Source organism: Phoenix dactylifera, chromosome 14 (assembly GCF_051530095.1).
Source record: "Phoenix dactylifera cultivar Ajwa chromosome 14, Ajwa_hap1_PhDact_Kaust_v1.1, whole genome shotgun sequence".
NCBI lineage: Eukaryota > Viridiplantae > Streptophyta > Magnoliopsida > Arecales > Arecaceae > Phoenix > Phoenix dactylifera.
Window position 1 is genome coordinate 11,176,132 of NC_143203.1, and position 16,686 is coordinate 11,192,817.

General features: G+C 39.1%; 2 protein-coding genes across 3 annotated transcripts; both read left to right on the forward strand.

Moving 5' to 3' along the window:
* Nucleotides 1–753, forward strand: LOC120106782 (uncharacterized). Its single transcript, XM_039119839.2, has one exon. It carries the CDS (start codon nt 1–3, stop codon nt 751–753), a length of 753 nt encoding a protein of 250 aa, XP_038975767.2.
* Nucleotides 754–11,456: 10,703 nt separating this feature from the next.
* Nucleotides 11,457–14,929, forward strand: LOC103723092 (GDSL esterase/lipase LIP-4-like). Of its 2 annotated transcripts, XR_015973323.2 has the most exons (6): nt 11,458–11,886; nt 12,392–12,577; nt 12,814–12,965; nt 13,359–13,629; nt 14,029–14,387; nt 14,580–14,929. XR_015973323.2 is itself a non-coding variant. In XM_039119834.3 (5 exons), the coding sequence occupies exons 1-5, from the start codon at nt 11,511–11,513 to the stop codon at nt 14,259–14,261; spliced, it is 1,218 nt and encodes a 405-aa protein (XP_038975762.3). In that variant the 5' UTR covers nt 11,457–11,510; the 3' UTR covers nt 14,262–14,423. The 2 variants fall into 2 exon arrangements, 1 of the variants encoding a protein (XP_038975762.3); XM_039119834.3 differs by lacking the exon at nt 14,580–14,929 and having other exon boundaries at nt 11,457–11,886; nt 14,029–14,423.
* The last annotated feature ends 1,757 nt before the right edge of the window (nt 14,930–16,686 follow it).

The following is a 16,686-nucleotide window of genomic DNA, read 5'->3' on the forward strand; positions in this document are numbered from 1 at the left end:
ATGGAGGAGGTGGAGGATAGGAGGGTATGGAGGTTGACTAGTCGGACGACAGTGGGTGTTCGTGATATACTGACCATAAGTGAGGGATCGGTGACTCAGCAGATGGAGGGCGACTGGATTTGGAGTCTACGTGTTCTCCCTCGCATCGCACTTTTCATGTGGAAGGTAGCCTGGGGTTGCCTACCCACGAGGAGCATTCTGGCGCAGCAGGGTATGAGGATTTCTTCAACATGTGGATCCTGCTCGGAGGTGGAGACTATATACCATGTGCTGATTGAGTACCCACGGGCCAGTCAGATATGGAGGAGTGCTGGGGTTCATTTTGACCAAGGGCAGAGGTGGCTATCTATTGAGGAGTTCCTGCTCTTTCTAGAGGAGTCGGCATCAGGACCTGGGCTGGAGGAGAGAGGGACTCGTGCTGCCTACCTGGTCTATTACTCGTGGTTGGACAGGAACGTCCGAGTTTTTAAAAGCAGCAGTACACCCCCGAGAGTGGTGGCGGCCAGAGCACTATTGCATGCTACAGAGTTCACTAGTGCTGCTGAGATTTCACCTACTGGTCTGGCTAGGGACATCTGGGGCCTCCTTCCTGCTCTTGTAGGGCTCAAGTATGTGTTCGTATCTTGGGTGCCCCCACGTCCTGCCTTTCTGAAGGTAAATTTTGATGGTAGTGTGGCGGACGATGAGAGACGCGGTAGTGCAGCTTTTGTCATCAGAGACCATGAGTCCAGACTAGTGACGGCAGGTGGCTAGTGGATCTTCGATACTTCGATGGTGTGTGCAGAGCTCAGAGCGACCTAGGAGGGCATATCTTTTGCCTGTCGGATCTTGGGTGCATATCGGCTTCTTCTCGAGGACGACTCGGCTACGGTGATCGATTGAGTTTGAAGCCGGGGTCGTGCAGGTGAGGGTAGGCTACTGCTTCTTGACATTTGCAGACTGTTGCAGAAGTGTGATGCCCATCAAGCTACACATACCTACAAGAAAGCGGATGGATCGGCTGATTGGGCTGCCTCCTATGCGGCCCACCACTCTGGAGGTTTTGTGTAGATGGAGGGTGACAGAGTACTGACTTCTTTATCTGTCTTGTTGTTTTCTAATTTTGTTGACCGCGTCCATACTCGTAGGGTGTGAACCGCCACTGTACCCAAAAAAAAACAAAGCATGCCCCAATAGAAAATAAAACAAATCCCCATCAATGTGGAGAGTAAAACTGGATTTCAATAAATATGGAAGATCCTTTGAGCAATGTGAGGGTTGTTTGGATGTACAACAATGGTCCATGAAAGGAAACATGGCAAGAGCAAAAGGCTTGAAGAAATCAGAAGAGATACGAGCATATTACCGAAGACAGATATTTTGATGAAAAAGCATTTCTCGATCAATAGATCAAAATCATAATTATAGGATTTTCTATTCTATAGGTATCAAGGAGGCGATGAAAGATACTTCGTTAGCCTTATGATCCTCAGCTAATAAGATCAGGGGGGCATTATTTGTACCATATCTCAACAATCTAGCTAGCGGCCAAAAGCAAGTGCCATGTGAATTAAGTTTGATCGAATAAAAGTAGGTAAGGATCATATCTTGGTAATACTGGATAGAGTTGGGCTGTGACAATCAAACTAAAGGTGAAGACCTATGTCGAACAATTAGAATTCAGTCATAATATTGATGAGCAAGCCAAAATATCAAGCCTTGACCATAAAAGATAGTCAGTAGAAGATCAAAATATTGATCGTAGATTTCCAAAAATTAGAAGATTATATTAAAGGTTGAATGAGAGGAGATGGCCAATTCGTGCTACGTTAAAATAAGTTAAAGGCCGAGAAGACAGGACTATCAATTCAATAGTTATAGAATGATTATGGTTATATATATGCGTAGTAGTAAGATGGTTGGCAGTGGTTATCAAAACGACCTCCAACACTAGAGGCTATGCTACCCGACTTGAAAATCTAATCCCCTTGCCTAATGGTTGTCTCTTTTAAACAGTCTGCTGGCCGACTCTGTGATAGCCACCTTCTCATCATCTTCCTCAATGAGTAGCCTTGCTTAGCATAGAAATGCTTTTTCATTTCTCTTTTCTTTTATTTTTTTATTATTTACAAGCAAAATACCCCATCATACAAGGGAGATTAAAATAAATAAATATAAAATATAAAAAGTAATTTTCATTAAACTAGAAAGTGATTGGATACAAACGCTAGATCACTTTGAGTCTTAATCGAGTTGGCACACATCAAGATTGTGTTCCTAAGTTGTACCTTTTGCAAATCTGCTCAGTTTTTGCAATCCTGCTAGTTAGACCAGCTGGCATAGCATGTCATCATCCTGAAGATTGTCCAGGCCAACCTTCTTGAGGGCCAAGTTGCAAACTTATCATTGGAAAATATTGAGGCTTTTACCCCCCGGTTTTCGTCTTGCTTAGTCTCTATCAGGAGAATGTCGAGGCCTTGTCCCCTAATTTTGTCCTAGCTTAGATGAAGTAGGAACTTGGAGCATTTGCAGGAAAGAATTTCCTAAAGATCCAAACTCCATGTTATCAAGATTCGAGAACGGTGTTGTTGCTTGGCAGTTTGAGGGTTGCCCATGATGCTAGTTGGCGTTTCTACCTGGACTGTTGCAATCTTAATGAGGATTGGTTTGCTTTCTAGGTCCGCAGCTCGAAGGTTGGTATGTGGGAGGTTGGAATCTTTACTTGGGCCGTCTCGACCTAAAGAAGTCGGTTAGCTTATCAAGTCCTCAGCTCAAAGGCTAGTATCTCCACTTGGGCCATCTCAACCTAGAGAGATCGGTTAGCTCATCATTTTTTTTTAGCTCAGAGGTCAATATTCTACTTGGGTCACCCCGACTTAGAGATGTTGCTTAGGTTGCCAAGTCTTTGGCTTGGAGGCTGGTCACTCCATTTGGACCATCTAAAATTAGAGAGGTCGATTAGGTTGTGAAATTTTCAGCTCAGAAGTCGATAGATCCATTTGGTCTATCTTGACCTAGAGAGGTCTGGTAGCTCGCCAAGTCTTTGGCTCAGAGGTTAGTATATCCACTTGGATTGTCTCAATTTGGAGAGGTTGGTTAGGTCACCAAGTCTTTGGCTTGGAAGCTATTAGATGGAAGTGTAGCTCCTATGGAAGCTCTCCTAGAAACTTTCTAGCCACGAGGCTTGCAGGTTGGAGCCATTGGATGGCTCATCTAATGAATGGAGTTGTAGGCCTCCAGGAAGCTCCCCTAGAAATTTTCTAGCTACAAAAATTGGAGTCATGGGATAGCTTGTCCGACGAACGAATGTGTAGGTCCTCCAAAGCTCTTTGAAAAATTTTCTAGCCGCAAAGGCTTGCAAGTCAGGGTCATTAGATGTTTCATCCGATGAATGGAGGTTTAGGCCTTCAGGAAGCTCCCGCAAGAACTTCCTAGCTAGGCATGTAGGTTGGGGCCATTGGATGGCTCGTCTGATGAATGGAGGTATAGGCCCTAGAAAACTCTCCCAAGAACTTCCTAGTATTGAAGGCTTTTAAGTCGGGGTTGTTGGATGGCTCGTTTGACCCGTTATGCTTGAGGAAATCTTTGCCTATGGTCATATCAAGATGCGTCCGACCTCATGCTCGCTTGGAAGCTTGATACCTGACCTGAAATAATACAGTTCCTTGCAAAAAGAAAAGAGTTTAATGATAAGTCTGGTTTACAGGATGCATTGATACATATTACTAATGATAAGCTTGGAGGTTGGAAGAATTTCATACCTGAGGTATGGGCATCCCATTTAGATTCTCCAAGCAGTAGGTTCTAGGGTGTATGACCTCAGATACCTTGTATAGTCCCTCCTAATTCAGTGCAAGCTTGCCTTGATTAGCTGGTGGGGCAGAAAAGCGAAAATGTCTTTCTTTCATCCTCCACTCACTGGAGACTATAGAGATCTGAGATTTGAGAACACTGACTGATGACACTCAACTGACGGGACATCGAGGAAGATATTTTACTGTATACCTATACCGACGAATGAAGGCACAAGACTGAGATGGAGACCACAACATAATGTGAGTACGAACTATACCGCAAGCTTATATGCTTCGAGAGCCCAAGCCAAGGAGCTCTCTCGAATAGGAAAACTCGAAAGCCTAACATAAGGGTTCCTCACCTCAAAACCTAGAAAAAAGCTAGAAACCTCCAAAGAGGATCCACTTTGGTTCTTCTGAGAACTAGGTCTTCAGCTCGAAAAAACTTAACTTTCACTCGAGAGTTGTAATATCGAGCTACTCATCGTTGGTATATGGCCATGCGGATCCGAGCTCGTTTTCTTATTTTTTCAAGAAGTTCAAGGTTGGCTCAAAGATCTTTTGAATTACTCTGTTCGTTGAAGGAGTCTACTGGATAAGTGGGTAAACCAATCTCCAAAGGAATTACCACTTCGGTGCTAAAGGAGAAAATGAAGCGTGTTTCTCTTGTTAGAGTTCGATGATTGGTTTGGTAAACTTAAAAAAAGCCATAGAGCTTATCCACCCAAAGCTCTTTTTGCTCTATCTAACAGCATCTTCAGGCCTTACAGAATGGTTCTATTGGTCACCTCGGCCTCCTAGTTGGCATGGGAATGCGCGACTGAGGTGAGCCGGTGGTCTATATGCAGGTTGGTGCAAAATCTTCTGAAGTAGGCATTGTCGAACTACCTTTTCTTGTCGGTAGTGCTGTCCCAAGAAAGCCTAAAATAATATATGATGAATTTTCAAATGAAATCTTGGGTATTTTTCTTAGAGATCCAGGCTAGTGGCTTTGCCTCGACCTACTTAGTAAAATAGTCAGTAGCCACTATCAAGAATTTTCTCTACCTGATTACCTACATGAACGGCCTGTAGGATATCCATCCCTCACTGGGCGAAAGGCCAAGGAGCATTGATTGAAGCAAGCGGGACCATCAGTTACTGCTAAATGTTCACATACCATTGGCATTGCACCTCCTCATGAAATCAATAGTGTCCTTTTGGATGCTCGACTAGTAGTAGCCTTATTATATAACCTTGTAAGATATGACCCTACCCTACAGGTGGTTTTTGCAGATTCTTTTGTGAACTTCCTGAAGTGTGTATTCAGCTTAAAGGTTGTCCTCGGTGTGGCAACAACCATCCGCCCTCTCCTCAATCCTATACAGCCTAAGATAGAAGCCAACATGAAGCCACTTCAGAACCGATCTTGATCATCCTCGTCCAGAACACAATCCTTATTGCTGGGACCGAAAGAAGCCTCCAGTTAAACACCCATAGAGCGGTCAAAATGTTAAGACGACACGAGTCAACCAACTGGTAGGAAGATCGTTATCGGATGAAGCAGCCATGATAGCCAAAATGAGTGGAAGTTGAAGAGAAGAGAGGAAGCCAACTTACAAAGGAACGCTAGAGAAAGGGAAGAAGAAAGAGCCAAAACCCTTACTGGATGGAAAACTACCAAAGAACATGAAGGCACTCTCGAATTTTGGGGGGGGGGGGGATAACTGGGGTTTTGCCCCTCAAATAGAGCTTTGAATGGTCACGGTCCCAACTTCTATGGATCAATCCTCGTTAGAGCCTTAAGAAAGAGGGGCTATGGCAACGAAATTTCTGTCTGTATGGACAACACTTCGAAAAAGAATCGATGCTACAGAAATCATGCCGCTCATTAAATACGGCCTCTAGAAGCATGTAAGTCTGATTTGACAACTCGTTTTGGCTCCACCGACTCACCTAACGAATGGCTTGGCTACTTTCAAGCCAATCAAAAACAACTCGAGCTCACAACTGGAGGCAAGTGATATGACTTGAATTTGCCATCCCCTAAAATCTCACCTACTAGCTCAACCTACCAACTAAAAGATGACGTATGTGTCGTAGAATCAATAGCTAACCATATTTTTGAACAATTAGTACAATATTTGTACAATCAATTTCAGTTCGGCATGATCTTGGTGCGCCAAAAAAGGAAGGCAATAACCGTCCAGATCAACGAATGAGGAAAAAGCTTAGCCGCTCGTTTGTAAGTCGTTCGATCCTAGTCGGGCAGATCAACATCCTCTTCTCTATAAATAACAAGCAAAGGGACCCTCCACGTATGAAAAATCTTTCTTCCAAACTCTCATTCTACCATCTCTCTCATATCTCTAATATTTTCTTTCGAAACTCTCCTTAACTTACGCATCGGATGGTCCCCCACTAGATACACTCCGGCGATGCCCTGATCATTTTTCTTTGATTGCGTATCAAAGCCTACATGGTGTAGCCCCTCTCTAGCCAAACCGAGCAGAGCTGCGATGCTCATTAGCTCGTCAATTTATCAGGTCAGGTTTTGAGGGGCAATAGTTAGCATTTCTTTTTATTTGTTTTATGAGAATATTGAGTTATTCATATTTAGACCCTTGCTAGTAATTGCTTCAATTGGGTATTTTCTTCACTGTATTGAATTAGTACTATATATAGATTTAAAGATCAACCTTAATAATTTCATTGATGCATGTCACAAGTTTCAAAAGTTTGATAAATGAGGAAGGTTTACAAAAAGCCTTTATGCCATTGATATTGGGCATTATGATCTAGCCCGCATCTTCTGTGCAAACTCATCCTATGATCAAGTCATTGGCAAAATCTGATCCTTTATTTCCGAGATTGAACAAAAATGAAAGAAGATACTACTAAGTCCACCATATCTGTTTCATTCAACTCACTACTAGCTTATGATCTCGTGTCTTTCAATTCACAAATTTATGTTAGACTTGCTATTGTATTAAGGGGGATCATAGCATCATCTTAGAGGCATCAAGAAATTTGTATGAACCATAGTCTTACACAAATAGCTAATAATGTGTAAAGAGAAGACTTAATTTATATCACACTAAGTTCTCGGAGTATTAATATCAGGATTCAGCATATGTTTAACCTAGTTCTTTTATTGTTCAATGTAGCGTCATGGGCGCATTGTGTTATGTTCTTAAGATCCATGGTATGCATAGCAGAAAAGGAATAGGTATGCTCCAGTCCAATCATTTTTTATGGGAAATGTGCAATTAGCCAACACCAATTGAACCCTGCCTCGTATAAAACCTCCCTTAGTATAATAAAAGGTTCAAATTAGGGTGAATTTTTTAATTGGACCATATCTATCGCTAGGTTGGTGGATTAGTCCAACTACGAACCAATTAGTCCAACTCGCGGAGGAATTATGCTAATGTGATCTGACAATGTACAAGCACTCGGATCCACCCTAATGACACACGATAACGTGCGGTCTCGCCCCCTCCATTTTTAGTTAGTTGGCTTATCTTGCATCTTTCCAGGGACCCACCTTGTCTGCAACCAAGGACCCACCTTGTCTGCAACGAAAGGGTGAAATGCGAGGGATGAATCCAATGGCTCGTTTCTCCATGCCGTGCAGCACAAGAGTTCTTCCACGTCCTCCCTCCCTTGTTTGGATGCCGCTTCCTGTCCCCCACTACTTCATGTGTGTGGTGTGTCCTTATCCTCCCTTATAATACTTTTATGGTCTAAAAAATTATGTGCAACTTGCATAGGGCTTCCGCATGGCAATTGAATTAAACATGAAGACAGCTTATGATAGAGTTCGTCGGTTGTTTCTTTTTTATTCTTTTCAGCATGTTGGCTTCTCAGGCGCGTGGATTTACTGGATTTGGGGTTGTATTGTGTCCCTTTCTTTCGCTATTTCGATCATTGGGTCTTCATCTGATTCTTTCCAATTTACAATTGGTGTGAGATAAGGTTTTCCACTACCACTCTAGTTATTTGTTTATCGGTGTATCCACCTAGTTGTGCGGGGGTAACTATTTTTTACCTTCTCTTCACTAATAATTATGTATTGTTTGTTCATGCTACTATATCTAATGCGTTGGTATTAGTTTTCATTATAAATGACTACTAGACGGGGCGTTTCGTAACCCCAACAGGATCACCATGGTGATTTAAGATCCCCGGTGATCCGAATGCTGGAGTAATTTGATCCCCTGTGATCTAAGATCAATGTGTTTGGTAGGCCATGATCCAGTGATTAAAAATCTCCGGATATCCATAAGTAACTTGTTTGGTATGGTACAGAGATCCAAAATCACAGACCACATAATACTACAAATACCCTTGATATATCTTAGATGGATTTTTTTATGTATTTTTAATTCTCATGAATCAAAAATGTAAGTCAATATACTAATTCCTATAATAGCTCCATAATTTTGTCACATATGCTACTTTTAGTAACCCTTATCATATATTTATTAATCATATAAAATAAATTATAATAAAATATTAATATATTTATCAATATATTAATTATTAATATATTCAATAAAAATATATTTATTACTCCTATAAATTATTAATCTTATAAAAGTATGTTATTTTTCATTATAGAATTAATATTTTTATTTATACTTATAATAGATTTTTTAACACTAATGATTATTTTGATTAGAAAAATAAGATAAATAGGAGTAATATATTAAATGTTTTCATTATATAAATATAAAATATAATAATATATTTATACTATAATTTAAAATTATCCTTCAATAATATTATGATAATAATATGATTAGTAATATATTATAATATAATATATATCATTAATATCATATATAATATCAACATATTTTTTTATATATATAATATTGACATAATATATTGATATATCAATTTTTCTGCTAAATTGAGAGATATTTTTGTCTTTAACTTTCAACCCAGGATCACTGTCATAGGGTGATCTTGAATTCTCGACCTCAAGAACAGGTATCCCATCATCGGGTTGGGCGGTGATTTGAGGAGTGGAGGTGGTTTAGGATCACCGCCATGTGGAATCACCGTGGTGCAACCAAATGCAGTGATCTCATCATCTCCACCAACATGACCCTTGATCCTGGGACGATCATCCCATACCAAACACCCCCTAAAGTTTTAGGTCAAGGGGTGATTTAGAGAAATTGGTGATAAAGTTTAGTTCAAACATCAATATACGACAATGTATTAGGAATCACCTACATATTAGAGAATAGGATGGCACATGGATATATTTGGGAATCCCTATTTTTTTGTAAAAAATCGACTGCTACGGATTGCAAGGGCTTAACTCAATAGTTTTTAGATAGAAAAAGGGTCGGAAGTGGAAGGCTCTTTCTATGATGGCTAGAGCTACTCTTGTTAAGTCTGTTCTATATGCTCTTCATATTTTTTTTGATGTCTCATTCTCTTATTCCCAAGGGAGTTCTACTAAAATTGCAAAGCATTATTAAGAATTTTCTTTGGGACTCAATTGATAGTTCTTGAAGGGTGCATCTCATTTCTAGGGACTATTTGTGTTGGTATTTTTGAGATGATGGTTTGAGTATTCCTTCTTTGATAGCTAGGAGTGAGGCATTCTAGACGAAGCATATTACAAGTTTTCTTTTGATGCACGATAAATTTTGAAATTCTTTCATGAGAGCAAAATATGACCCTTGATCTTTTATATCTTATCCAATTAGCTCTCCGACTGCCTCAGCAATTTGGAAGAAAATTTCCTCTTTTGCTCTGGTTATCTATTCTAATATTAGATGTGTGTTGGCAATGATATATCTATTAATGTATTGCATGATCAATGGATATCATCTGTTCGTTTAGCTAGATGGCCTGCTTCTATAGATACTGCTGCGTTATAAGGCTCTTTCTATGATGGCTAGAGCTACTCTTATTAAGTCTGTTCTATATGCTCTTCATATTTTTTTTGATGTCTCATTCTCTTATTCCCAAGGGAGTTCTACTAAAATTGCAAAGCATTATTAAGAATTTTCTTTGGGGCTCAATTGATGGTTCTTGAAGGGTGCATCTGATTTCTAGGGACTATCTGTGTTGGTATTTTCGAGATGATGGTTTGAGTATTCCTTCTTTGATAGCTAGGAGTGAGGCATTTTAGACGAAGCATATTACAAGTTTTCTTTTGATGCACGATGGATTTTGAAATTCTTTCATGAGAGCAAAATATGACTCTTGGTCTTTTATATCTTATCCAATTTGCTCTCCGACTGCCTCAGCAATTTGGAAGAAAATGTGCTCTTTAACTCCGGTTATCTATTCTAATATTAGATGTGTGTTGGCAATGATATATCTATTAATGTATTGCATGATCCATGGATATCATCTGTTCGTTTAGCTAGATGGCCTGCTCCTATAGATACTACTGCATTATAAGGCCTTATGGTTAAGAATCTTATAATTTCCAAAGAAAAGAGATTCAGCCACTTTTGCAATTTTTTTCTAAAAAACTAGCATCTAAAGTATTATCTATTCCAATTCCGATTGGTAATTGTGGCGATAGATTAGGATGGAATCCATCTTCTAGGTTGACTATCAAGGTATTTGATTTATGTAGACTTGTTTTTTATCTACACCTCAACCAAATCATAGCACTACTTTGGTTTGAAAATCACGTGTGTATCCCAAGATCGCATTATTTATGTGGAAAATTATCTGGCATTGTCTACCATGTAAAGAAATTTTTCTTCGATGTGAATTTCACATACCAAGCTATTGTAATTTATGCTTTGAGCTAGAGGAGTTTATTCAGTATGTTATACTCCAATGTCATATGGCAGCACAGATATAGAGAATAGCTCCAATTCTGGACTCATTGAGATTTTTTTCTTTATTGTTGGACAAGTTTCTTTAGTTTATTAGAGAAAGTTCTTCTTTGAATATGAGATACTTTGAAGTAGGCTTCATTTGTTATATTGCTTGTCATATATGGCTAGTATGGAATAAACATATATTTCAAGATTTGAGATAGAGTGTTGATTGATTTTACTAAAAACTTCTATACAAATTCATAAATTCCTCTATAATGCTTCTTCAGAGGATATATTGATAGTAGAAGCAATCCGTGGCTCTTCTCAAATAGTTTCTGCATCCTTAACGAGTCTCTCACTTTACTTGGAAGCCATCATTCCCTATTTCTTTAAGATCAACTTTGACGCTAGTATATAGAAGAGAGATGCTTTTGGTGGTGCCAGCTTTATCATTAGAAGTGCTAGTAGTATTTTTGTGGCTGTAGGTGATGTTAGGATCCGTGGCACAACCATTTTAATGACAGAATTACATGTAAGAAGAGTTGTCTTATGCTATTCAAACATTATAGATAACTAATATTTATTTAGGGGATGATTTTTAGATAGTTATTAGATGGCTTTCTGATTATTACCTGCTACAATTAAACTTCATTCTCTTTGTTGATAGTTGTTACGCTGTAAACAGTGGGGCCCACTGAAATAGATCCGTGCGTCGCGGCGATTTAACCTTGACACAACTGATGGATTTGTATCAGAGGGCATCAGAAGTCCAACCGAGAATGGCAGATACGGAGCTTTCACCAAAAAAGAGAATGACAGATATATATATATATATATATATATATATATATATATATATATATATATATATATAGAGAGAGAGAGAGAGAGAGAGAGAGAGAGAGAGAGAGAGAGAGGAAGTCTAGAAACCACCTTCGCTGTTGTCGTATTTATGCAGGGACAGGAGATGAGGTTGAGCTTCAACGACGAAGTCACGAGGGCCATTGCAGTAGTCCGGGGGCACATGGTGAGAAAACATCCATATTTTAGAGAAAGAGAGAGAGAAGTTGAGGTTTCTATGGGTGGTGGAGGCGGCCATGGCCTTTGTTTGACTACAAGTCTGTTGCTGGTGATATGCTCTCTGCCGGCAATGGTGGAGTCGGCATGTGGGCGTAACCCGGTGGTGTTCAACTTCGGCGATTCCAACTCCGACACCGGCGGCTTCGTGGCTGGCCTCGGCAACCAAATCTCCCTGCCGGAGGGCCGCGTCTTCTTCCATCGCCCCGCCGGCCGCTACTGCGATGGCCGCCTCATCGTCGACTTCCTCTGTGAGTACAGCTACTCTCTCTCCTTTCCCTCTCGTCCGTTACTTCTCTGGGTGGGAATCGGTCAGGTATAGAGTGGGAAACGGGAAAGGAAAAAAATTGCGGAAAATACGGAAGTGCTGGGAAATTTTCAGGGAAACGATCGGGAAACGCTTGAATATTTAGCCGAAAAGGAATAGTGGGAAGAGGACATGCTGCTGGGCATGTGAAAAATGAAGAAAGGGGGGCACGGATTGTTGGGAAACTATTGGGAAACGCGTTTCCCAATCTGGGTCCATACCCCACTGGTAGTCGCATTTGAGGGCTGGTTTCGTCCTCCTTTAAGTTGGAGTTTATGAACGTATTGCTTTCTTTGGATTACAATGTAATGTCATATGTTGGCTAGTTAGTATTACTTGGTGATGATCTTTGTCAGATTTGCACTTTTGTTCTTGCTAGTGTTATTGGTTTTAGTAATATTATGGTTGATAAATATAACTTTTGGTGTTCTTGACAATATCATTGATAGGTGAAAGCCTGAAAACGAATTACCTGAGCCCATATTTGGAGTCATTGGGTTCGGATTTTAAGAATGGAGCAAACTTCGCCATTGCTGGTTCGAGGACACTGCCGCCCGATGTTCCCTTCTCCTTGCACATCCAAGTGAATCAGTTCCTTCGTTTCAAATCACGATCTTTGGAGCTCGGTGCTCGTGGTATGAACTTAGCTCTTGCTTTATATGGCCACGTTCATACAAGCTTGTCATGTTTGCAATTAGTTCCATTTGTCTTAACAGTACATGCATTAAGCTCGATGGATCCATCAATGGTTACCCTCTAGCCCTAGCAAATACTTACTGTTGTTGAATTTTTTTCTGACTTAATTGCTTTGTTGCTGCTGTACCTAAAATTAAGTTTACAAAAGCAATTGATCTATGTCACGGTTCGAAAGGTCCGATTGATGAGGAAGGGTTCCGCAAGGCACTCTATGCAATTGATATTGGGCAGAATGATCTTTCTGCTGCCTTCGATGCAAATTTGCCCTACGATCAAGTCATCCAAAGGATCCCATTTGTCATTTTGGAGATTAAAACTGCTATTAAGGCAAGTCTATCTCTTGATGACAATCAATTCATTTGTGGCTTATAACCTCATGTTTGCATCTATTCGAAGCTAGTGGTCATCTTATTCTTGAAGCATAGCATTTCATGGTAATAGTCTGATGGAAAGACAATCAACTTTTTAAGTCTTTTGACTGTGCTCTATTTTTCTAGACTAACTGCATCAACTAATCTGTTTAGTTGCAGATGCTGAAATAATGAATTCTGTGTGTGTGTGTGTGTGTGTGTTTGTGTGGATCTCTTTATATATGATGGTCTTTTCTCATTCATAGTTATCCGAAAATGACTCCTATGAGATGTTGTTGTTTCGAGTTATTTTTTGGCTGATTTATATCTGTTGAATAGAGTGTGATCCTATTGCTCCTCCTGAATGCAGACTTTGTATGATAATGGTGGCAAAAACTTCTGGATTCACAACACTGGCCCTCTTGGGTGCTTGCCTGTAAAGCTTTCTTTACCACGGAAAGATGACAGCAGTCTTGATCAATGTGGTTGTCTCATGCCCGTCAATAATGCTGCGAAGGAATTCAATGCCCAATTGAGCGCACTCTGTGATGAATTGAGGTCTGAGTTGAAGGATGCCACCATTGTCTACACTGATATCTTCACGATTAAGTATGACATCATTGCAAATCACACTACATATGGTAAGCTATAGAACTGAGTAAGCAATCTATATGGTTTAACCTTTGGTTTGGAGGTTATCAGTTTATAGAATCTTATTTCTTTCTCTGCTTTAGAAACTATAAAACTTTAAAGTTAAGAGAACTTCAAATGCATAAAAATAAGTCATGAATCCCTCCTCCCTATCTCTCACATGCGCATGCACGTGCACACCACACACGTCCGCTCGTGTGCAGAGAATTGTTTTGTTTCACTCAATTCCATCATTCTATATAATATCATATCTCTGTTTCCAAAACTTTGCAAGATAAAAAAATTATCATTATCTACAAGGTGCTTTGAAATGTAATGATCAATATGTTAACCACCGGTTTCCTCTTAATGATGATTTATTATAACAGTGCTCCTAATCACTGTCCCAGGCTTTGAGAGCTCCTTGATGGCATGCTGTGGCTACGGCGGACCCCCATACAACTTCAATCTGAACATTACATGTGGCAATCCAGGCTGCCCAGTCTGCCCTGAAGGCTCTAAGTATGTGAGCTGGGATGGAGTTCATTATGCAGAGGCTGCTAATGCCATAGTGGCTTCTAAAATACTTACTGCTGAGTACTCCAAGCCCAAAGTTAAGTTCGATTACTTCTGCTTTGCTTGATCCCTGGCAATCTATATTGCCATAGATTTCATCTTGAATTGTGTCAAAACCACAGCAAGTCTAAACTTGCTAAGAAAACCGCATCGAGAGATTATTATGGTACTGGAACTGTATCGACGCATGCAAGTAAGTACATCAATAAAATGCACATGTTCATATTTATCTGGTTTAGCTTTTGTTCTCCTTGCTGTCCTTGGGAATGGCTAATTTTGGTGGCTCTCCATAGACATAATAATTATAGAACATATGTGGAGTAATTAAATCAGGATTACTACATTGAGAATATTGTAATGACACCTACTCTGCTCCAACAACCAGAAATAATGAAGTGCGAAGTTTGTGGTGCCAGCAGTCCAAGTGCAATGAGATCCTCTTAGCTCTGGAGATGGGGTTCATAATCATACAACCTAAGGCAAGGATGCTTTGTGATCTTGTCTAAGGTAGGGTTGCTGAGTGCTTCCATTAAATAACAATCAACCCTTGTAAATAGCCTCGAGGAAATTGAAGTAGCCTACCAGAACTTTCTGCCTGTAAGGTGTCATGACATTGTCATGTATGTTAGCACGTCTCCTAATTCTAGGAGACTTGATGTGGCCCACTTGATAAGTTTATTCCACAAATCTTGTTTAAATGATGATTAAATCCAATTAAATAAAGAGTTTATCTTATCTTGTGGTTTTTGTGATGGATGGAAACTATTAGAGATAAACCTTATATATAATGATAAGGATACGGATTTCTAATCTATAAATAAGTTTGTGGATCCATCATCTAAGGCACTTAAGTTCTGCATAGGTTAGAAAATCCGGATCTCTTCTCTCTCTCGTGTGAGATCTTCGTGCTTGAACAGCAATGGGCGGAGGTCAGTAAAAATATTTATTTATTTATTATTTCGTTGCGCATAATTTATCTTACAATGTAATCTTCACTGGGCATGCATGTGATGTGAGTTGGGCCAGGCCAAAGTGACTCAGGCTAGCCTGCATCATTAAAGTTCTGTTACGAGTCGCAAAAACAAGTTTGCAAGGCCACGGGTTCAGCAGCATGTTAGTCCACGTTCAAGTCATGGATTGAAGGAGCCAAGCAAGTTAGCACATGAAACAAGTCTTAGTAAGAGTTGGTTTCGGCTGATTTTGTTATGAATATGGTTGCCATTTCTTAGCTTATTTTAAGTCATTTTCACAGTTGGTTTCGGCTGATTTTGTTATTAATATGGTTGCTATTTCTTAGCTTATTTTTAGTCTTTTTCAGGTGAAGTCTCATATGTATAAATGAGGACGTCTGCATGGAATAAAGTATGTGTGTGGAGAAAAACTAAATGACAAACTTTTAGGTTGTCTAACTTGGAAGCTGTGGTTTTCTCGAAATAAACCCATCCCTCAGTTTTTATTCTTCTTTCTCTCCATTTATACATTTAAAATAGGGAAAACTAAAAGAAAAGCACTCGACCAAAACAGCCCCCTACCAGGTCATAGATCCATTACACGATTACTTCCACTCAAGCTTAACCCAACTTGGTGCTCAGCAATAGCCTAACTCACTATCCCACATGGAAGCTCAGGCTAATATTGAACTGGTCCACATTAGTTTTGTTGATGCTGCAGAGGAATGCTCTCTGCATTTGAAAATTGGCATTGATATCCCTTATATCAAAATTGGATAATACCAAGAACTACTAAGTTCATCTGCATTATATACTAGATTTAAGGAAGAAAGTTCGTTACTTGGTGACCCAAATGGGATCACCGAGGGTCATCTCCGATAATTTAAGATCACCACATTTATATGCTATGTTTCAGTAATTAAAGATTCTTAAGTATCCATGAGTAACCTGTTTGGTATTCCATTGGAATTCAAGATCACTCACCATATAATACCAAAATTACCCTTGATATATTACATAAAAATATATTATTTATCCTATAGATTATTAATCCTATAGAGATATATTGATTGTTATTATAGAACTAATATTTTTATTTATACTTATAATATATTATATTTAATACTAATAATTATTTTGATTAGAAAAATAAGGTAAATAGAAGTAATATATTAAATACTTTCATTATATCAATATAAAATACAATAATATATTTCTACTACAATTTAAAATTATCATTGAATAATAATATGACAATAATATGATTAATAATATATTATAATATAATATATATAATATCAATATAATATAAATTTAATATTAATATAATATATTAACAGTATATTAACATATCAATTTTTTTGTTGGACTGAGAAAAATTTTTGTCCTCAATTTTCAACTTAAGATCACTGCTCTAGGAGGATCTTGAATTTCCAAACTCAAGGATAGGTATTCAATTACTAGGTTGGGCGGTGATTTGAAGAGTAGGAGGATTTGGGATCACTGCCACATAGGATCACTATGGTGTAACTAAATACGGTG